Source organism: Hippichthys cyanospilos, chromosome 6, assembly GCF_059441005.1.
Source record: "Hippichthys cyanospilos isolate Australia breed blue-spotted pipefish chromosome 6, RoL_Hcya_1.0, whole genome shotgun sequence".
In the NCBI taxonomy this organism is placed as follows: domain Eukaryota; kingdom Metazoa; phylum Chordata; class Actinopteri; order Syngnathiformes; family Syngnathidae; genus Hippichthys; species Hippichthys cyanospilos.
Window position 1 is genome coordinate 8,219,955 of NC_142374.1, and position 22,311 is coordinate 8,242,265.

The 22,311-nt window shown below is 39.2% G+C and overlaps 1 protein-coding gene across 3 annotated transcripts; it reads left to right on the forward strand.

Moving 5' to 3' along the window:
* Window positions 1-2,329: 2,329 nt before the first annotated feature.
* On the forward strand, window positions 2,330-22,089 carry cpt1ab (carnitine palmitoyltransferase 1Ab (liver)). Of its 3 annotated transcripts, none has more exons than XM_088416323.1 (19): window positions 2,330-2,438; window positions 6,136-6,300; window positions 6,724-6,866; window positions 7,230-7,401; window positions 7,653-7,754; window positions 7,945-8,082; window positions 8,166-8,243; window positions 10,232-10,339; window positions 10,931-11,018; window positions 16,154-16,349; window positions 18,335-18,523; window positions 18,608-18,713; window positions 18,812-18,928; window positions 19,106-19,270; window positions 19,589-19,720; window positions 19,815-19,967; window positions 20,125-20,238; window positions 20,512-20,604; window positions 20,680-22,089. In XM_088416323.1, the coding sequence occupies exons 2-19, from the start codon at window positions 6,160-6,162 to the stop codon at window positions 20,764-20,766; spliced, it is 2,322 nt and encodes a 773-aa protein (XP_088272449.1). In that variant the 5' UTR covers window positions 2,330-2,438; window positions 6,136-6,159; the 3' UTR covers window positions 20,767-22,089. The 3 variants fall into 3 exon arrangements, with proteins under 3 accessions (XP_088272449.1, XP_088272451.1, XP_088272450.1); XM_088416325.1 differs by lacking the exon at window positions 10,931-11,018 and adding an exon at window positions 11,483-11,567; XM_088416324.1 differs by lacking the exon at window positions 2,330-2,438 and adding an exon at window positions 3,309-3,386.
* Window positions 22,090-22,311: the final 222 nt, after the last annotated feature.

Below are 22,311 nucleotides of genomic sequence, written 5' to 3' on the forward strand. Positions count from 1 at the left end.
ACTGTGTTATAGAGTCTTGTTTGCATACCATTGTATGCCTTTATTTTGTTAATGTTCTAGATGCGCATTGTGCTTCAGGACAAATTTTCGGCAGAGGAGCAAGAAACAAAACAGATGATTTTACACGAGCTAACTTCTAGAATTGAGTCAAATGATACCACTATGCGCCAAATGATACCACTACAAATGTAATTCTAAAGTTGAAAACAAAATCTGACTTTGATGGCAAAGTACTGAGTTATTTTTTCTTTTTTCCTATCCCAAAAAATGTTTTTTGCATGTCAGAGGTACATAAGAGGGATACAAAAATTAAAAACAAGTTCAAACCCACTGTTCTGATATAAGTAAATTATTTTCCTAACCCAACTATGCCCATTCAAGAGCCCATTTAGTTCTTGGTGAGAAAAAAATCTTGAAGTTGGACCTTGTCTCTTCGCAACTAGTGAAGTGTAAAATACAGAATAATACGAAAAGGCAACAAAAAAGACCATGTTACGGTGACCCACAAGGGGGAGAAATTCACCCTGTATGTACATAGCACATCCACCTCACAGTGCAAAGGTCCCGGTTTGAGTCCAGACCCGGCCTTCCTGTGTGGAGTTTGTATGTTCTCCCCATGCCTATGTTTTTTTCTATATGTACTCCCGTTTCCTCCCACGTTTCCAAAACATGCATGGTAGGTAAATTGGGCACTCCAAATTGCCCTTTGGTTTGTTAGGGAGTGTGAATGGTTGTCATCTATGTGTGCGCTGCGATTGTCTGCCAACCAGTTCAGGGTGTACCTCGCCTCCTGTCTGAAGACATCTGGGATGGGCTCCAGCAAGTCTGTGACACTAGTGAAGATAAGCAGCTGGGGAAATGGATGGATGGAATGAATAATATTAAGCATCATCATCAAGATCATTGTCATCATAATCATAAAAATAAAAAATATATAAAATATACATATAAATAAATAGATTGTTTTAACTGGCATAAAAAAACGTTCAGGGTGGTTTTGTACAGTGTACTTGTTTCACAACAGAAAAAGCCTGCAAAAACACCTGAAATGTATTTAGCGCTATCCAAGGGACTTTGTCTGTGCAGATGACATGAGTGAATGTGATTGCTTAATTCTAAATGTAGCCACTTATAGGATATATAGCTTTGTGTACTTATGCCACCGCGTTGAAAGAGTTTCTCACACAAAATATTAAACTGTGTGAATCACATATTTGCTGTATCAGAATCGTGTCTTGAATGTCTTGCTTTATCACCAGTCATTTTACACATGACTGGTACATTTCAATAAGAATTTTGTTGGAAACCTACGTTCATTTCAAAAGTAAAACTAATTTATTGTATGTATTAAGTCATTCACTACCAGGGACGTATGTTTACATTTTTTTAAGACTCCGGACACTAAATACCAGATTTGAAATTCATACTTAACCACACTGAGAATATTTTCTTTCTTTTTTTTTTTTTAATTGTTATAAACTTTTTTTATATTAAATATGTTAAATTACTTAGTTATACCCGTTATTTGCCAACCTAGAAGCACGTGTATTTGTTTATTTATTTATTAACCGGTATTCATTTATTTAGTCGAATTTGCTATTTCCCAACCTTTGTTTAATCTCGGCATATATATATATATATATATATATATATATATATATATATATATATATATATATATATATATATATATATATATATATATATATATATATATATATATATATATATATATATATATATATATATATAAAAGGCTGTTATTCTTTTTCTTCCTCAAATTGCTTTGATTACTGGATTATTGGAGAACATCAGCCCTCTTCGAATTGAAACAGGGCATTATTTGATATATAGAGCGAATATCATGAGTAATATTATTTTACATGTGCCCCCCCCCCCCCCCCCCCCCCATACTGTAATAATATTTTTATTATTATCCTTGCAACATTACCATCAAGAAACGAGGAGGACCTCTAGGACTGACATGGTGTTTTTTTTTTGTTTTTTGTTTTTTTAATGGGCGGAGGGGCTTCGGTGTAGTCCTTCTTGCCTGGGGTGTCACGAAACGCCGCGATGTGATCCGCGGCACAGTAGTTAGAAAATACTCATACACGTGATTGTGTTTGATTGAAAAGAAAATGGAATAGAGTAGCGCCTTTCTCGAGTACACAGAAAAAGGCTTAATACGATCAGAAATCCTGACGTCACCTTTTGGGGTCCTCACTCACTTCTTCCAATACCAGTGCGGTCCTCCATGTGACGCTGTTTCACTCCGGACGAACGTGACGTAGCAAAAGAAGTAGGCGGCATACACAAAACCTCATTCACGTAGCTTGTGTCAACGTTCGCGGACCACACTCTCAGCAGCCGAGTGGTGTCACATTGTGTCCAGATACTTAGGTCTTCCATACACACTCTCGGGTTCATAGGAGGTCTCGGTGAGTAAACGGACCCAATTTGATCTCGTTTTTTCCACGGTTTTGCCGAGTCCGCTGTGCAGTTTATTGAATCGCTCATTAAACATGGCTGCGACCCATTTGACAACACTAACAATTTCGGGTAAATGTGGTGGAATACGGTCCATATTGTTGCTGGTGAAGTCTATTCGAATATTTGAGTTGAGTTGTCATTGCAGTGAGCGATTTATGTGGCGTAAGAAAAAATATTCCAACTTTCGCGAGCTAGAAAATATACTGTATTGAAATACTGACTAAGAAATGTTTGACCCATTCTCGCACCCACTCGTCATTACACCACAGGTTGTTCAAATATGTCGTGCAGGCTTGTTATTAATTCGTGTTAAACATTCCACGGTCACTGACTAAAACCATGACAGGTAGTAGGCACTACTTTACATGTTCTGCCAATACGTATGTAGGCAATGGTGCAAGTAGAGGTCATTCATTGTCATGGACACATAGGGCACTCTATCGGTTACTAATAATTAAATGCATTGGCCCATACATCACAATGCCCCCCTGCAACGGCGCAAATAAGTTACTCGTAACCTAGAACTAGGAATTAATTCCATTATGGTTTTACCTGCTCCTTAATGTCAGAAATAATGCCGTGGGCGTTGTGGTTCGGGCTCGTTGGTCAATACGTAATATGATGCACGAAAGTTTGATTTTCTTCGACAAGGCTGCATTTTTTGGATGCACGAAAGTTTGACTTTATTCGACAAGGCTGCATTTTTTGGATGCAAAACCCGGAATATGCTTTATTTATACCGGGGTGCTAATAGTGACCCAGTTCGTGACGGCCCACGTGGTTTCGTGGCGCCTCCCTTAGCCCCCCATTAATGGCAGACACGTATGCTTGTTTTGTGTCTGCTGAGAAAATTGCTTGTTTCTGGAGGAATTTGCTTTTGACGGAACATTTTAATTGTGAGTAGTTATAGCGGGTTGATAACATTGCAATGCACATAAGCGACGCTGCGTGCGTGTTGTCAGTGGGGGTGGTTGCCAAGATTTATTACCATCGCTCTTTTTTTTCCTCGTAATATTGTCGATTTAGCTTAGACTGTATGTCTAAAGTATAAGCAGCATAGCGGTACACGCTCGCAGCCATGCATGGAAGGGTTTGTTAGTGCTGTTTACAGTTTTTCCAACGTATCCAAGCTTGTGGCACTGCTAGGCGACCTTTCCCCCAGTTTCCGCAGTGTAGGCTGGATCATGTGATCAAGAGGGGGAGGGGCAGTCTGCGGAGACGTTGCTCTCCTGGTGGATTGAAAATGCCCACGCGAGGTGTCCTTCACCCTAGACTACTCCTTTGACATTGTCAGCGTGAGCTTTCACATTTGTGATAAGCTCTTGCATTGCAAGTCTGAACGTTAAATGATTGTTCAAATGCATTTTTGTTTGTGTGCAAGCAGCCGTACAGCATGAGAATCATAAGGGCTAGCCCCTCTGAAACCTGTGCAGTAGTGCTATAGTTATCATTAGCATAAGACATATTACTTTGCTTTATTAAATGTGTTAGTTGAAAATGACGAGACCGAGTAACATATTCCACAGTAAGTCATACTGGTTATTGCATGTTGACTGGATTTACATTGCATATCCACGTTCCACAATTCTTATTTAATTCCTATATCTATTAATGTATTTAGGCTTTACTTAGACCTGTGCTTCTCTAATAGTGGGGCGGGCCCCCCTGGGAGAACCAGGTGGATGCGTATGACCCCAGGGAAAAGGCTTTGTTTTGAAGTGTAATTGCAATAAAATAATTTTCATCTTTTTTTTAGGCACTTTGATGAACGTGGTGATATTTTTCAGTTTTGCACTAAGCTGTAACCTGTATAAACACAATACAAATAATTCACAGTTGTTGAAAATAGATTTATATTGGTCTAGGTATACCATCATCTTTGCAACGAATATGCACACAGACTGACCGCCAAGTTTGAATTTTTGAATCTTTTGGCTGCGCGAGATAAATACTCATTGATGCCCCAAGGCAGGAAAAATGCTGTAACAAGGGGGTGAAAAACTTTGTATTCCACTTCGTGAAGTGAAAAAAATGTGAGATAGTGGACCCTTGGGCTGCAGTGTCCCTGTATTTTACTTTTCTTCACTCACAAGAGCTTTATGCAAAGAATGACACTTCTGCTGAACCGGTTTTCGTGGGAGCAACAGTCATGTCGATTATGATACCTGTTCTTGCTACGTCTCAGCTTGCAGGAACTTGTTCATAGTGTCTTCTCATTTGTTGATCACAAAGGGTCCGTTAAAACAAGTTGCCTGATAGCTCTTCAGCATCTCCAAATGAAAACTAAGATGAAGCTGGTAGTTTTTCTTTTTTTCAATTTAAACTCAAAGGCCTACTCATTGCTGTCTTTTTGCAAACCAAATGTTTTACCCACTTCTGCTGGGGGGAATTATAAAATAAATAAATAAATAAATAAATAAATAAAATAAATAAATATATATATATATATATATATATATATATATATATATATATATATATATATATATATATATATATATATATATATATATATATATATATATATATATATATGTTGTTGGCCGTATTCTTACTCTATAGTTACCATAACAGGACAAGCAAGAGGGCAGATGTCAGTTGACTGTTATCAGCCAGTGCCTATTGCTACATTATTTTCAATAAAAGAAGCGAGCAGACAGAACCAACGTCCAAGTCCATTCTTGTTCACACACAGGAATATCACTAAAATGGAGAGTATCCTGTCAAAGTTATGTTGTCTCCAGCTTATTCACTTAAGAGTTGCACGGGTTAGAGAACACAAGCTATTCCATTTGACTCATTTTTTAACTGCGGTCATTTGGCATATACACATGATCATAAACTTAGTGTAACACAGATGCTGCGCAACTTGGGGTATTTATGGCAAAATGAAGTCGAGCCACGTCTTGAGGGAAAGGTAAAACAACTGCTTTGAGCGCATTTAAAGTTACACTGGCGAGGCGCTCACAATGTGGGTAATCTGAAACACACTTCTTAACATGCAACAAATATATAACTTACAGATATGAACACAAGAAACTATGAAGAGTTTAGGAAGATGAGATTTATTCAGTTTTGCTATAGTTTTTACACTGTTGCCAAAGTGTTGGTATGTCATTCACAGTAACATAGAAAATATCAGAAAATAAGGGTGCGTCTTATACACAGGTGCGTTTTATATTTGGTGAATTATGGTATATATAGTTGTGTTTATACATGAGCGATTGTTTGCTGCTGTACCTCCATTGGCTTAATCTTACTTACAAGATTTAACACGTTCCAAGCATTAACAATTATAACAGTCAGCCAAACTGGTTTTCAACAGTCATGAAGATGAGCATCCTGACCCTCTAATGTTGACAACAATGAATCGGACTTCATATATGAAATATGTATAAACGCCAGGTGGATAAAAGAAAATGAGTCACTTCAGTTTAAAATTATGAACGCTGCTAATTTCCAAGAGTTGGCGAAGGTGAATAAAAAAAGTGTCATGCACGACATCTCTTTTATCACATTGTAATGCCTTCTACCTGAGTGGTTGTCTATTAAAAGGCGAAAATAAAATGTGCCATGTATACACATGCATGTCAGTGTTTCCTTTGTGAGTTATCGTGAGGGCATTTCTCCTTGTGCTTCCCTCAGCAACTTTGCACAGAAGCAGCCACCATGGCAGAAGCTCACCAGGCAGTGGCCTTTCAGTTCACTGTCACCCCAGATGGCATCGACTTGCAGCTGTGCCACGAGGCTCTGCGCCAAATCTACCTCTCTGCTCTTCATTCGTGGAAGAAAAGATTCATCCGCTTCAAGGTGAGACGTGTTTGGTATCGGAGAGGCAAACTTAGACCCTTGAACTAATTGCAATGCTCAAATGCACTTACCAAAATCATGCAACCTATTCCTAATTTATACTTGTGTTTTTTATTTTGGTACTAAATTACTCCGTGTGAGATGTATTTAAGCAATGTTTGACTACATTGGTATTTACAATTTTGTGTATTGTTGAAGATTAACATGCTCCTATTAGAAGGTCACCCGCCTTACCAGTCAATGCTGCTACAGCCTTTGTCCTACTTGGCTCTTAACGTGTTACTGTACTAAGTCACTCAAACATAATAAAGTGATAACCTGTTTTCATAATCAGTGAAGTGACCTTCCTTTGACTTTAAACCATTGTCAATATTTGTTTCCTGGATCCCCATGACGTGGTTTGTCCTGTTTAACCTTCCACAGAATGGCGTTATGACTGGGGTGTACCCAGGCAGCCCTGGTGGCTTCATGGTTGTGGTTGTGTCTTACATGTCATACAATAAGTACAAACAGCTGGATCCATCTCTTGGCTTGATCACCAAACTAGGACAACACATGCCCATTAGGTAAGCACCTTAATGACTGCATGCAAAACAACAAGAGTACCCAAACAGGGCCTGTGACACAGGGCCTCTTTGTCATGGCTGACATCATGTTTGCTCTTTGTACCTGTGCTAAATTTCTAATGTCACCATCGTCTTATTTTATGTCCACGTATATCATTGTGACACAAATTTGCTGTTCATCGTTGCTGGCTTTTCACCCTTAACGCAGTTGTAGCCACATGTCTTTACCTGTAGGAGTAATCGCGCCGTTTGAGATTGCTATTTCGGTCCAAAAAGGAAAAATCATAACCTTTTTATACCCAATCCAAGATGCATGTACAGTATCTGAATGTTATAGTGTCACTTCTTTTTCTCTTTGGGTAGTAAATACATGTCCACAGACAGTCAGAAGATTGTTGGTGGCGTATTGGTGGGCACAGGTCTTTGGGTGACCATAATCATGATCATGAGGAATGTCCTCAAGTGCCTGTTGTCATGGCATGGCTGGATGTACGCACGCCACGGCTCTGTATCCTGGTCGACACGATTGTGGATGGTGAGACACGAACATCACGCAATGTTCTTTAATGAGCTTTACCCACGCACTTAAACAAGACAGGCGTTTTGGAAGATAATTTGACCATTTTTATTATGTGTTTATTATACTTTTAATTATTACTTTGCACTGCCAGTAAAAGCTTTTTTTTTTTTGAAGCAGTGTTTTAACAAGGTGAAAGAGTTTTGCTGATGATTCCATTTGATATAACATTCAAATGAGCAATACTGGTTTTTATTTTATTTTCTCAGTTGTTGGTTAAGGTGTTCTCTGGACGGAAACCAATGCTCTATAGTTTCCAGAACTCCTTGCCACGGCTGCCTGTTCCACCTATTAAGGATACCTGCAGAAGGGTATGTTCGGCCTGAGGAAAGGGATTATTGTTTAATTTGATCTTTTTTTTTTCTTTCCATTGGATAATACATTCTTTCTGTTTTGGCTATTACAGGCTTAGTTAAACAATTAATTCAATATGTATGCTAATGCCTGTTATATACTTGTAGACTGTTTTCTTTTCATTACATGTTGTTTTGATGCTTCAAGTACCTAGAGTCAGTCCGCCCACTAATGGAAGATGAACAGTTTGAACGGATGAAGGGATTGGCCAAGGACTTTGAGATGAATCTGGGTCCTAGACTGCAGTGGTACCTGAAACTGAAGTCATGGTGGACCTCCAATTATGTGAGTCTCAAAAAAGTATTTCACTCTTTGAACTTGTTTTAACATAGAAAGTTCTCTTTCATTCTACTTATGCATCTTCACAGGTCAGTGACTGGTGGGAAGAGTATATTTACCTTAGAGGTCGAGGACCCATCATGGTGAACAGCAACTACTATGCCATGGTAGGAAATTTCACAAAAGTGGCTTTTTTGTAGAATAATACAAGTCAAAATCTTATTCACAAATCATACGGCTTTTAGTTTGTGAGTTCTAAATACTGTGGGCTGAATCCACAAAGAACAAACTTTGGCCACTAAAAGCACTTTTAATTGCTCTTCATTTGCACTCGGAATTCACAAAGTATATTATGCTAATGACATACCAGCGTAAACATATCCACAAAGTTTGACAGTGTGAGTGCAGTTTGAGTGTGAGTGCCTCCCTGCATTCAATTGCAGGGAGGCACGGTGCTTTTAAAAATAATTTAATGCAAGTAGGGAATAAAGATAAATAAGGACAAAAACTGCAGCCAAAAACCCAGATATAAACCAGTACAAAAATATTTGAATCTCAGACACAGGAAAAGACTGGAATCAACAAACTACGATTGATTAACAGCTACAGCAATAACAAACTACATAAACAAAAATGACCTGACATGAAACTAAATACACTCAAAACTGACGAGACAACAATGAATACCTAATACAAGACCAATTGGTGCAGGGAGCTGATTGGCAGACACAAAGGAAGCAGGTTGATGAGGACAGGTGGCTAATAAGACACAAGGGGAAGGGAAACAAAAACTTAAAGATATGAACAAAACTCCACCAACGAACCCACAATGTGAAAACACAAATCAAAATCTTAAAAAAAGTCCAGAACAGAAAACAACAGTAAACCCCAATACCAACCTAAACACAACAAATACCACCGAGAACATAACACCAAGAAAGGTGTCCTTAAATGAAATGCATGATGATGATGATTAATATAAAGTAATTAATAAATAAAAAATAAATTAACAATAGTTTTGTTTTTATTATTATCAGGCTGTGAGCTTATGGTCCTTATTGGAGACTTGTGAACACATTTGTCATTAACCTGTGATCAATTGTCACCAAAATTCTATGAAATTAATGCCCATTTCCCAGGGATTCCACATGCTTAGCTCATTGCAGCGCTACGCAGCCAATGAGAGTGGTTCCAGATCCAACGTATTCTCTGCCCTGCGTCGTGGCTGCGCTATTTGCCAACTTTACACAGGACTTGAAAAATCTGGTCCTCTGCCGTGCGCCGTGGTCAATTCCATAGGTCAGAAAGCACCAAACAGGAAAAAGAATGTCATCTACATCCTGATTTACAAATTAAAAGCACGCCATATGGACAAGATTGCCTTCTGCTTTGCTGATTTATTGGATGTAGCCAAAAGCAACTGCTTCTCCCTATTTGTGCCATTGTCTTCAAACAAAAGGAGCAATTGCTCTCCTCTTAATTGACACTGTACAAATTGTTTGTCACGATTCAGTTCACTTATATATTCACCCATTATAAATGAAGCATGCAACAAAGTATTATCCATGCAAATTTTCTACATACGAAGCTTAGTTTATTCACCAAAGTTTAGATGATCGCGCGAGTTGGTAGTCACCGGGCAAGCATGGTGTGAACTTCCAGGGACTTCACAATGGAGCGAAGATGAATACAGTGGGCAGGGGTATGGAGCGTCACTGCGGTGGCACAACGAATTATGTGACTACAAGGAAGGCTCAGTGCTGAGTTGTTCGCACGTCTGCCTCACAGTTAAGAGATCTGAGTTCAATTCCAGTGGGCTCTGGCCTTCCTGTGGGGAGTTTGCATTTTCTCCCCGAACTTGCGTGGGTTCTCTCTGGGCACTCTGGCTTCCTCCCACATGCCAAAAACATGCATGGCGGGTGTATTGGACACGCTAAATTGTCCTTAGGCGCGATGGGGTGCGTGAATGGTCGTTTGTCTTGGTGACCCCTGGTGGGGACACCCTGACTGCCAACCAGTTCAGGGTGTTACCCGCTTTCTGTCTGAAGTCAGCTGGGATAGACACTAGAAAGCCTGCGACTTGTGAGGATAGGTGTCTATAGAAAGTGGATGGATGAATCTTCTAACAAGTGCATATTTCTGTTTATCTCCACAGGACTTCCTTTATGTATTCCCCACCTCAATTCAGGCTGCCAGGGCAGGTAATGCCATTCATGCCATCATGCTGTACAGGAGGAAGCTCGACAGAGCCCAGATCAAGCCAGTGAGTACGGAGCAAAGATTCTGAGTTAGCACATGTTTACCTCCTTACTTTTTAGCATGTTACAAATGCTTTACAGTCAAAATGTTTCATTAGTCAAATCAATTCTGCAGTAGTTTTCATGTTCACAATTTTCAACAATACTTACTGTCAATGCCGTACTCACTGATTGCGGAGCGTGTTTTGTTCAGTTTTTTGCTTGTTTCAATGGAAAATGACCAGCAAAGTGAGACTTTTCATGTTTAGTGTTTTTTTTTAACATGTCCTTATGTTTCTTCAGAGTTCAGTGGAAAAAGTGAATTGTAATGATTTTCCTTATGGCCAGCTGCATTGCCAGTTTTACCTTGGCTCCTTCCTATTCTTTTCTTTCTCCGACCCGCATGATGCCCACATACAAAACTGTAGTTTCCTAATGAAGCCTTGGCACTTTTTTTTCTATATTGTATTATGCGAGCAGACACTGGCCGCAGCTGCATAGACTCACTGTATGAATCTGTACAAATCCCCATGCATGGGCTTGCAATGTTTAACACTCACATTCAGTTGTCTCTGTTTTACTGTCTTGTCCTTTCGCTGTGTCGGATGCTGCGTTAGATATACTTGCTGGCAAACAAGGTTCCTCTGTGTTCGGCTCAGTGGGAGCGGATGTTTAACACTACCCGCATCCCCGGTTTGGAAACAGGTAAGATGAGGGGACCTGTGCTGTGCCCTCTCAACCATACCCTTCCATGTGACCCAAACCATCACAATGGCAGCAGCCATTGGAAACCCCTGCCCCGTTGACTCTTTCTTGACAGCAAAGCCCCAAACAAATCCAGTTTCTGATTGGCTGCCGTACATGTTACTCCTAAAATGAACACAAGTAGTATGTGATATTTTTCTGAAAAGTATTCCCATTGGCAATGTCAGGGCTTTGCTGCTGGCATTGAAAGGGTTGGCCACTGGTTTCTGGTCCCTGTTTAAATCCTTTCCCCTGGCAGCCTTCTCTGATTCCTCCTGCTGCCTTTCAAACCAATCCTCATCATTTCTTCCATCCCTCATCCATGCTTCTGTCCCTGTAGGTGTGTGAGTCTGCTGCTCTATCTGGATTATGGTGATTTTAGAATGTCATCTCGATTTGTTTGACTCTCCCCTCTTGCTTTTCAGCTCATGCTCCTAAACACTATTCCCATGTGTTCCGCCCAATACGAGCGTATGTTCAACACCACTCGTGTCCCAGGTGTAGACACAGGTAGAGTCTGCAGTGTTGCCTCCTCCACGCTACTCTGACTGTACTTCTTCTTGGGATATTTTTTTCTGTTTTGTGGAAAGATATGACACAGTAGTTTTATAAAACCAGTGTGTTCCGCTCTGCACATGTGGTGAATAATTTGCATGTGACTGAAGTCCAGGTTCATTGTATGAAATGCTGGGTGAGTCTTGTAAACTCAACTATCCTGGCCTGGCATGTTAACTAATGATAATTAGTTAATTACCATACTTAAGTACTTTAATTTGTAAATTGGAAATTTACGACAGCCACCTTACGAGTTAGATATTTTGTATACCTGTTTGCACTCTGTTCTGCCTTTAGAAGTGTTTTCAGTTTTTATTTAAGGAAATCTTAGATGGTGGATTTTGTTTCATTAGGAATGGCATGCCACAGTTGGTGCTGTTAGCTGACCTGACCACAATAACCATATTCCAATGGAGCTTCACTGTATGAGACGGAGAAGTGTTAAAATGTTGAGGCCAGTTTATGACAGTTTTGTTTCATGATGTGTTGTCAAAGAAGTAGGCATTGATTTAACACTGTCTCTATACTATGAAGCCGAAAGAATGACCAACAATCATGGGACAAAATTGTTGATGCGATGCTGTACGGAGCCGCATTACAGCATATTGCAACCACTGTTTCCTGTTCTTAGCTGACAGGGCTGTTCACTGGTTTATTGTTCTTCCGCTGTTGCTCTTTTCTTGATGATAACGCATTGCGTGTACAGAGATGCGCTTTTGTACACCAGATATGGTCTTAACGCTATGGTCTTTTGTCAGGTCTAACCAGTCTTTTCACTCACTTTTGGCGCACGTAATCCACGACCCTCCAATTCTCTGAACTAATATAGGAAAACAATTATTGAACTGCCGACTCTCCCAATCAGAAGCAACTACAGTGGTGTAGTGAAATGCGGCATATGAAAAGAGCGGATCAGCAGTGCCTAAAGTTTGTGACGCTACTACCCAGTGATGCTTTTAACATTACTTCAAATCGTTTGTTTTCCCTTAAAGACTGATTGGAACAGCTTGTCTACCCAATTATATTCCGTTCCTGCATAATGCTCAGCTTATTGACTCATTTGGTAGGTGCATAAACAGGTACAGAATTCTTAATAATGTGGCTAGGGAGCATATATACAATTGCGAGCACTTTTTTTCCTCCTGGACAATGACATTTAAGAGGACACAAATGAGATGTGATGGATTAGATCTTTATTATCATTGCCATACAAACCTGTAACATGTAAACAAAACTGAGTACAATGATTTACAAATCCCTTTCAACCTATTTTCAATTGAATACACTACAGAGACGAGATACCAAAACTTCCATAAAGCTGAGACAGGGGCAACAAAACAGTGGGAAAGTTTGGGAATGCTTAAAAAAAAACTGGAACACTCCACAGAAGAATCGGTTAATGAAAATACTGTTGGTTGTATGGTCATAAAAGGAGCATCCCATCAAGGGCTCAGTTCACAAGAGAAGATGGAGTGACACTCACCACTTGTGAACAACTACATGAGCTACAGTAATAGTCCCAACACTTTGAATACATGTCAATATCCATTTACAAGGAAATTAGGGATTACAACAGATAAATTCCATTATTATTTCGGATTAGCTCAAATCTTGACAATGGGTTGCTATAAAAAACAAAGAAAGAGTCTGAAACACAACTAGACCATGTAGACCAATCCAAAATTTAATCTAGATCAAATTTTCAGTTTGTGTTATACCTAATACTTTAAGAAAAAAAGATGGGGTCTCATTTCAAGGTGGATTTTAATTAAAAAACAAAAACAGCTGACCTTTAAATTTGAACAGAAAATTATTTTGTATCATTTTACATATATACTTTATTTATATTTTGCACTGAATTTATATAGTGATTAATTAGGAAAAGAAAACAGACTAAGTTAAGTCTTTCTGTAAAGTAAAAATAAAAACAATATTGCCTCCATGAAATAAACACCCAAATACCAAATAAAAATAATATTAAAATTTTCTTTCATTGCTCTCTGTGAATCAAGTCAAAAGAAACATCAGATGAACCTCTGAATGTTTGAATCATAAATTCCTTATTACTTATTACACATCCTGCCAGTCCCAATCTTACCAGAACGTCAGGGGTTGTGTGGTTCCCTCAAAGTGCACCGGATATGTAGGATTATTATTATTAAGGTAAATTTGGGACTATAAACTACACCGGCAAATACACCACAACAGCAAAAATTGAGCAACAAAACAAATTTTGTCATGGATAAATTGCACTGGATTAAGCCGCAGGTAACATCAGATATTTAAGCAGAAAACGGTGTATGGAACGTTTTTTTTTGTGTTTTTTTTTTAAATTAACTGCCTGCACAGTCAACTGTACAGTATTGTACACACATTTGCTTTACTGGTGGATTACCTCCTGGTGGCTTTAACAACAACAAAAATCTGCAGATCCGCTGCACTGAACTATTAAGACCTAGGGCTCAAATTATGAGAAAAATGTTGGGGTTTATAGTCTGAAATTTATGTATTTTAAATTTAAGACTTTCAAAATATCCATACGAATGTTTTTTTTACGACTCAGATGAGTGTTCATAAAAGATTCCATGATAAGTGGATGTTAGTTATTTTTCTTTTTGTCTCGGCTCAAAAAACCCAAACCTTAAAGTAATAACACCATGGTGGTTCTATCTGTTTATTATTATTTGCTATTATTACTAGCCATCTGCACAAATTGTGATATGTTCTTTCCTTTATAGCACAGGTAAACTGAATTTGGAAATCCTATTAACAGATTATCTGAATCTGGGTGATGCAGTCCAGTATTTCCTTGAAAAACTGACATAAAAGTAAAATGGATTATTTAATCCTGGATAGTAAAACATGGAATCTTCAACTCCAGATAATTTTGGTCCAGATTATTTTTTTAACCACTCCCCCATGATTTAGAGACTGAAGATATCGCCACATCCTTGAATGTTTGTGACCTTAACGTGCTTGTGTTAGAAAATCATCTCATCATATTAAAGTACTAGACTGGCTGACAGCAGTCCAGACCCGTGTTACACTTAATGAAACGCAAAATATTCAATGAAGACCTTAGAATGTTTTATCAACCGAAGTTGCACATCAAACAAAATAAGGCAAAGAATTCATCTGCAAAATGTTAAATTTCAAATATTCTCAGCTTCCAATTGCTTATTGAGTGTTGTTGACATGAAAGGTGATGACGCCCACTTTATCTTGGATTGCGTTGCAATCATCAAAATCAAAATGAGTGAATATTTGAAGGGAAAAATAATCACTTGAATTTCACTACAAAGTCAATGTCTTGTCTGGCGTGTATTCAATTGAATACTGTTGTTGTTGAAAAGGTTTGCAAATAATTGCATTCTGTTTTTACATTTTACACCGTACCAATTTCACTGTAACTAGAGCTTCTAATATACTTTGGAACATAAACATTTACTGCATACATCTAATAGTTTTGTCTCATGAGTCTAGTTTTCTAACTAAAAACTTTGGAATTTGGGCCTATCTACTTGGCACGCAAGATCTGAAATGACATGGTTTGCTTAAATGATTTACCTGTTTGACTGGATGAAATGCCAGGATTTAATGGTATTAATGCTCAAGCATTGATTGTTTTTGGTACATTTTGGATTAGAACATAAGTAAAGGAATTGTACTACGAATGTGTTGAATGGTTAATTTGGCTCAATGAGAATTTTACTTGGAGGTGAGAAAGCAGAGCAGGCTAACTATGAATTGCATGAACAGCGCTTGGTGTTTCGGGGTTCATTCTTACTATACACTTTCCCTTGTTTTGCCCGTAACAAGGTCAGTGGCTGTTTGAACTCTACGAGCATCACCAAGACAATAAGATTTCATTTGCATTGAACATCCCAAAACTGGTTTGTCTTGATGCTGCGCGGTACTGTTCAAATAAGCTTTGCATCAAACTCTTCCATGTTACACTCTCCTTCCTGCATGTTCATTTCAAGCACCCCCCTTTTTTTTTTTAACTCAGTTTTTTCCGTTTCCCATTTGTTTTCCATCGTTGTTTCACATGTGATATTAATGAAAGCTATATCAATATTTTAACTTAGGGTATAATATCGTATTTTCCTGATTTGTGCATTCAGAAAGTATCCTGATCCACTTGTTTTTTTATATGTTAACGTTGCAGCTAATATTGGTGTAAGTAGTAAGACATGTTTTCAGATAGTAATATGACAATTCTGTTTGCATTAGTTTATTTGATGTAATTGGAGTACTAATTGGTACTTAGAGTACGTTACCCTTACCAGTCTATCTGATGCCCAAGGCCGCAAAAAGCAGATGAGAGAAAAACAAGTTTCTGAGCTGCTTCTTGTGAGAATTATGGAAGGCAGTGCACGTTTGAACATTAGTTTGATAATTGCTCCAATCAAATTGTCCAAACATCTCAAAGATGAAGATGGTCTGAATACTTTTTGAATGCAATTAAGGCAGACAGCCAAAAGAACACTGCTGTTCCTCTCCAACTCTTTGCCTTTTAACAATTGGTGCTTGTCCCCTAGATATCCTTCAGCACACGAATGAGAGCAAACACATAGCCGTGTACCACAAAGGGCGCATCTTCAAGGTGTGGATGTTTTATGACGGGCGGCTTCTGTTGCCGCGGGAAATCGAACAGCAGATGGAGCGGATCCTGTCTGATACGTCTGAGCCCGCGCCAGGAGAGGAAAAACTCGCTGCACTTACTGCAGGGGACAGGTACGTGCCTTTTGCAACGTCAGTCACCTGAGGCATTTTCAACTGCAGACTAAAGTGCAAATCACACCACATTGTGATTACGGTATACCCTATTGTTTGAAATAATATATTTTGGGGTTGGACAAGATCTCCTACGATGAGAAATGAGAACGCCACAATATTTCTCATCTGCGCCCGGCATGTGATCTATTTTCTTTTGTTTGTTGTTTAGACTGGGTACTCAGGAGAATGCCCTTGCTTGTTAATGCTCTGGAGGACGCTGCCAGATGTGAGAATTTCAAAATAAACCGTACCATAACGAATAATATAGCGAAACGAAGACCTTGATTTGGTTATATTTTGAAGTTGTTCACGGAAGTACGTCATGGCAATGACTAAATTTTCTCACAGATTGCTGGTCGAGGAATTGCCAGTCAACATGACATTGCTCTGAAATCATGTTCAATCGGTAGTGCAGCGTGATTAAAAAAAGGACTTCATTACGGTGATGATGGCGCCTGTTACTATTAATGACAGTGCCTAGTGTCAATTAACCATGAGCTAACAGTGCTCGAGTGCCCCGGAGAGCAGTTGGGTTACTTTTTAGAGGCAGGTTAATATGCAAATTATTCACTTTGATGTGAAAGAAAAACTGACAGTTGCCGTTTGTACTGATCGCTTTTGGAAACCAGGTGGACTCCAATATGTTTTGTGGTCACGGCTGTTTCATTGACCGTCATTTATGGTGAAAATGTTTTCTAAAATCTCAATTTATAGTAAATGTAAAACGTGAAATGTTGATTGTCAAAAATATATAAAAATAGGTCATTCCTAATAGTTTAAATATGTTATTTATTCTTCTTCGCTAATATTTGTTTTTCATCAAGAAAAAAATATTTACGGTGCAGTTTTTTGTTTTAATGTCAAAATACTATATCGCTATATTGTCAGATAAAACAGTTTGTGTCCTTTGATGTGTACATTTCAATGCTAGATTATGTTGACATTTGCACATTATATTGTTAATTTTCTTTGTCTGCTCGATAAAAAGAAAAAGAAGAAAAAACCGGGACGTCTATAATAGGCATTAATTTGCAGTACTTTCAAAATTTTACCAAGATGTCATCTTGTTCTCCTGAACAATCTTGTGGGAAATCTCTTTTTGTGGAATTTGTGGCTCATCCCATTATTAATAGTTGGATTAAACAGAAAAAAGTAGGATAAAGTCAGGAAAAAGTCCAGTAGAGCATGATATAAAAAAATAATACACCTTTTTCCTGATTTTTTGTTTTCCAAAATATTTCCCATCAAGCATATTTAAATTAGTCAAAGACAAAATGCACCTTCCAAAGAGTTGAAATTTTGTCCTGCCAGACTTGAAATTTTGCCCAAAAGTCTTGGGGATCATCAAGAGGCCTTTTGGCATAACGGAAATGACCTTTAATGTCTTTTTGCCGTTTTCATCTTAGAACTTTGCTATGGAGGCCACTTTTGCTCAGGCCATTTGGAGTCATGTTCTCTAGCCCTAATTGATGCAAGTGATGCCTCATGTTTTTTTATGTTGTTGTGGGGTCTTTTTGCCATGTCTTTGATGACTCGTTACTGCACTCTTGAGGCCATTTTGGTCAACGACCACTTGCAAAATGTTTCCATTTGTGGAAAATAGTTCTCAGTGAGGCTTCACTGCTCTCCCCTTTCCACACAGATATGTATTGTTGGGGGAGGGGGGTTAGGGTTAGGTTATACAGGGCTATGCACTGGAGGTTTGCTTAGTATTTTTTATTTTTTTCTGACAAAAAAGGAAATTTGTTTTTTTACCACTGGATTTTTCCTTGTTCTTTCGCCAAAGGAGGGTACATTTTTACTTATGTTTTCATGATGTATTCTACCCCGATTTGGCTAATAAGAGACCAACCTCTCAAGTGACAATATGTTGACAATTTTTTTTGGTTTGTTGCTTTTCACTGCATTTAGCCGTTTGGTTTATGTCCATTTTCTCCTTGCAGGACCCCATGGGCAAAGTGCCGCAACACCTACTTCAGCCGTGGAAAGAACAAGCAATCTCTGGATGCCATTGAGAAGGCAGCCTTCTTCGTGACCCTGGATGAAACAGAGCAGCGGTTTGAAGAAAGCAACCCAGTGAAGTCTCTGGATAGTTATGCAAAGTCTCTGCTCCATGGAAAGTGTTATGACAGGTTGGAAAGATGCATGAAAAACAATATATAGGATGCAGCACAAACCTGTTAAATACACCGAGGACATTTCTCCTTTTTGCTCAGGTGGTTTGATAAATCCTTTAACCTGATAGTTTTTAAGAATGGCACCATGGGTCTGAATGCTGAACACTCCTGGGCCGACGCTCCAATCGTGGGTCATCTATGGGAGGTGTGTCATTGATGATCGGCGTTTGTGTTTTAAAATGCCTCTATTTGTCACTCTGAATAAATAGTACCGCTTAACCTTAATTATTACTCGTTTTGCAGCACGTGCTTTCTATGGACCCCTTTAAGTTGGGATATACTGAAAATGGACACTGCTGTGGGCAGCCCCATCCCAATTTGCCTGCCCCCCAGAGACTACAATGGGACATTGGTGATGAGGTAAGCTAAGCTATTAGATTTGTGTTACCACAGGGCTTGGCTCGCCCACGCTGGCAGCGCTAACTACTTAGCAGCACGCAAGGAGTAAAAGCAACTTCCGTTTTATGCTTATTCAATCGTATATGAAATTTGTTGACAAAGGTGTACACATGAAGTCAAGCCTTGCATTTTTTACAGTGCCAAGCTGTCATCAACGACTCTCTGAAAGTTGCCAGGACTCTGGCCGATGATGTGGACAGCCACATTTTCCCCTTCAGTGATTTCGGCAAGGGTCTCATCAAGAAGTGCCGCACCAGCCCTGATGCCTTTATCCAGATTGCCTTGCAGTTGGCTCATTATCGGGTATGTTCATTGATCTCCCTCGCCAAACAATTGAAATCAATTATTACTGTCAAATAAATTAAATTTTGCATTTTTTATGTAAATTGTCGACACCAAAAAGAAAACACTAAGTCAAGACTGGTTGAAAGCTCCTAAACATGCAGCTAGTCTTGACTGTCGCAGCGCCTTGTAAATCCAGTAGAGGGCAGTCACAACTTCCACATAGTAAATAATAGCCTGTTAACAAATATCATCTGCTATGGGTTTACAGTACAGTATATACATATTAAGATGTTGAATAAAAACGAATAAGATCCTTATTTTCCTCTCACCAAACAGGACAAGGGCAAATTCTGCTTGACCTACGAAGCCTCCATGACCCGTTTGTTCCGTGAAGGTCGAACCGAAACGGTCCGCTCCTGCACCACGGAAACGTGCACTTTTGTCCATTCCATGATTAGAGACGAGACTGTAAGAAACGTGTTTTTTTTTTTTTTTGCAGCTGTCTCTCCCATTATGGGTTGTGATGCGCATATGTAGACCAACACGTCTTCTCTTTTCTCAGAGAGAACAACGTCTGAAGTTGCTCAAACTTGCAGCAGAGAAGCATCAAAACATGTACCGCCTGGCTATGACTGGCAAGGGCATTGACCGCCACCTCTTCTGTCTTTACGTGGTTTCCAAATACCTGGGAGAAGACTCACCTTTCCTCAAGGAGGTACGAGCCGTCGGCGCATTTTCAATCTTGCCAAGGTGTACAGAGAACAGTGGGACATTGACTGCGGTCCAATGTGACACTGAGGCTGTTCAGCCTTTAATTTTTACAGAAATGAAAACTATGCTCGCCTGTTAAGTCTCAGGTCTTTTGGTTGTAGGTGCTGTCTGAGCCGTGGAGGCTGTCCACAAGCCAGACGCCGCTGCAGCAAGTGGAGCTGTTTGACCTCGTCAGACACCCTGAATATGTGTCATCTGGAGGTGGTTTTGGGCCGGTAGGTTTTCACTAGGGCTGGGCAGAATTTCAATCTTTTAACCGAAACTAGCTTGTTCCAAACTTGTTTAAGTGTCACAACTCAGTAGGATCTTTTGTAAACACGTCTTGCAAACCACCCATTTAGCATTCTGCCCAAACCACAATTTCACAAATATTTAAACCATCAAGTTTTAAAATGATGAACGAATCTAATTAAGTTCTACTTATTGTCAGCTCTACTTTTCACTCAATCAATGGGATAAATCTCACGTCTTTTTCTTTCCTCATCCAGGTGGCTGATGATGGTTATGGCGTGTCTTACATCATCGTTGGAGAAAACTTGATCAACTTTCACATTTCCAGCAAGCACTCCAGCCCAGAAACTGTACGTGCACTTGTTCTACTATGCCGTACTTTATATCTTTTGGTTTGCTTGTTTAAATGTTCTCCTCCTCAACAGGACTCGCACCGTTTTGGTGGCAACATCAGACAGGCTATGTTGGACATACTCGACCTCTTCCAGCTTGACAACAAGGCTTCCAAGTGACGGCCTTTCTGGGGCCAATTTAACGACGCGCGTTTTTCCTGAAGCTGTACAGAATCAAATCTAGGGTTAGGTTATTTTAAGTGGTGTTAACAGTAAAAAAACGGATGATTGGGATGCATTTTCAAACCTTGCTTTTATTTTATTTGTGAGGTGTTTATGTGAACTGTACGCTTAGCAAATTGTGGATTCTAGTTGCGTTTGCTACAGGTAGTGTGCAGATCAACATTTCTATTGACAGGACTGTACGCACCCGTGCCTTAGCGTTGAACCACTTGTGTAAAAAGGGCAGAAAGGGAGGAGAGCTCGGATCTGATCTCTCTTCGTCTGAAGAACTGAACAGATATTTAAGGTTTGAAGTTGCAATGAAGTGAGTTTGTTTGCTGCTTTGTTCCGTAGTTTGTTTTTACATCGCCTTTTGTTTCATTGGTTGCAGTTGCATAGTTGCACACGACTTATTTGTCAAATTTCACCTGGCGCGACTTCATCTCGCGCTGATCGTCAAGCATTTCAAAAGTCGTGATCAGGTTTGGTCCAGAAAATGAACTTCATTGCCCCCTCCCCCAACACCTTCCTGAATCATGCACACTTTATGAAGTTGTTGGGTGCGATTGTACGACGTAGCGACAAAGGTTTGTCTCGTTTTCATCCTCAGGTTTTGCTGACTTGGCATGCATAGGAGGTGTTTTTTTTCTCAGCATGTGCGTGTGCGGCAGAAATTGAAATCCAGTGCGCTGCGACTGATGAGCCGTATCAGGGATGGCGGTCCCTTGTGCGTTTACAGTGTATGGCCACAGTTTTTCATTATCAAATTAGTTGTACACTCCATGAATGGAATTGTTTTGTACCATCCAACATAAATGTCAATATTTTATTAGTTCATTCTGATGTATAGTTGCATCTTTGCATCACCCATGGAACAGACATTGGAGTATCTCTTCAGTCCATCATGAAACATACCTAAATGGAGCGGTTTCTTTTGTGGGAGGGCTTTTCTATTGTGTATATGTTGTCAGTGCATTTTATTTATTTTCAAGTTTTAGCAATGCACAACAGATGTAGACATGCTTATTATTTACCAAGCCCCTTTTTTTCCTGGTTTAAGTACTTCTCTGATAAGTTTTGATGGCCCTTGCCATTAGATAAGTTTTGATGGCCCTTGCCATTATGTACTTGTATGATTTATGGGTAAACCTCCATGTTTACACTGCTGCATGGTTTTTGAAGATGATGCTGTATATGGTTGCTTCTAATTTAAGGTAAAAATGATAAGCAGCTGGTGTATACCAAAAGTTTTAACAATAAAGTGAATGTCAGAAAGCTGTACGTAAACAACAGTCTCTGTGTGTTTGTGTCAAATCAACCTAATGGCTCTTCACTCAAATTTTCAATACCCGCACTATTTTGTGTTCAGATAATATATAACAAATCTACAAAGTGAAAACAAAGACTTCCTCCTTTCTGCTTTTCATTCTTTTGTAATAAACAATAGAAAAAAATGGTAAGTTGACCAAATTCTGCTGTTTCTCCAAGCATAGTCTCAAACTC

Coding starts and splice junctions, on each gene's coding strand:
- cpt1ab (XM_088416323.1), top strand. CDS start 6,160: ATGGCAGAAGCTCACCAGGCAGTGGCCTTTCAGTTCACTGTCACCCCA. Junction 6,867..7,229: donor GGACAACACATGCCCATTAG/GTAAGCACCTTA, acceptor CTCTTTGGGTAG/TAAATACATGTCCACAGACA. Junction 19,271..19,588: donor TGCAGTTGGCTCATTATCGG/GTATGTTCATTG, acceptor CTCACCAAACAG/GACAAGGGCAAATTCTGCTT.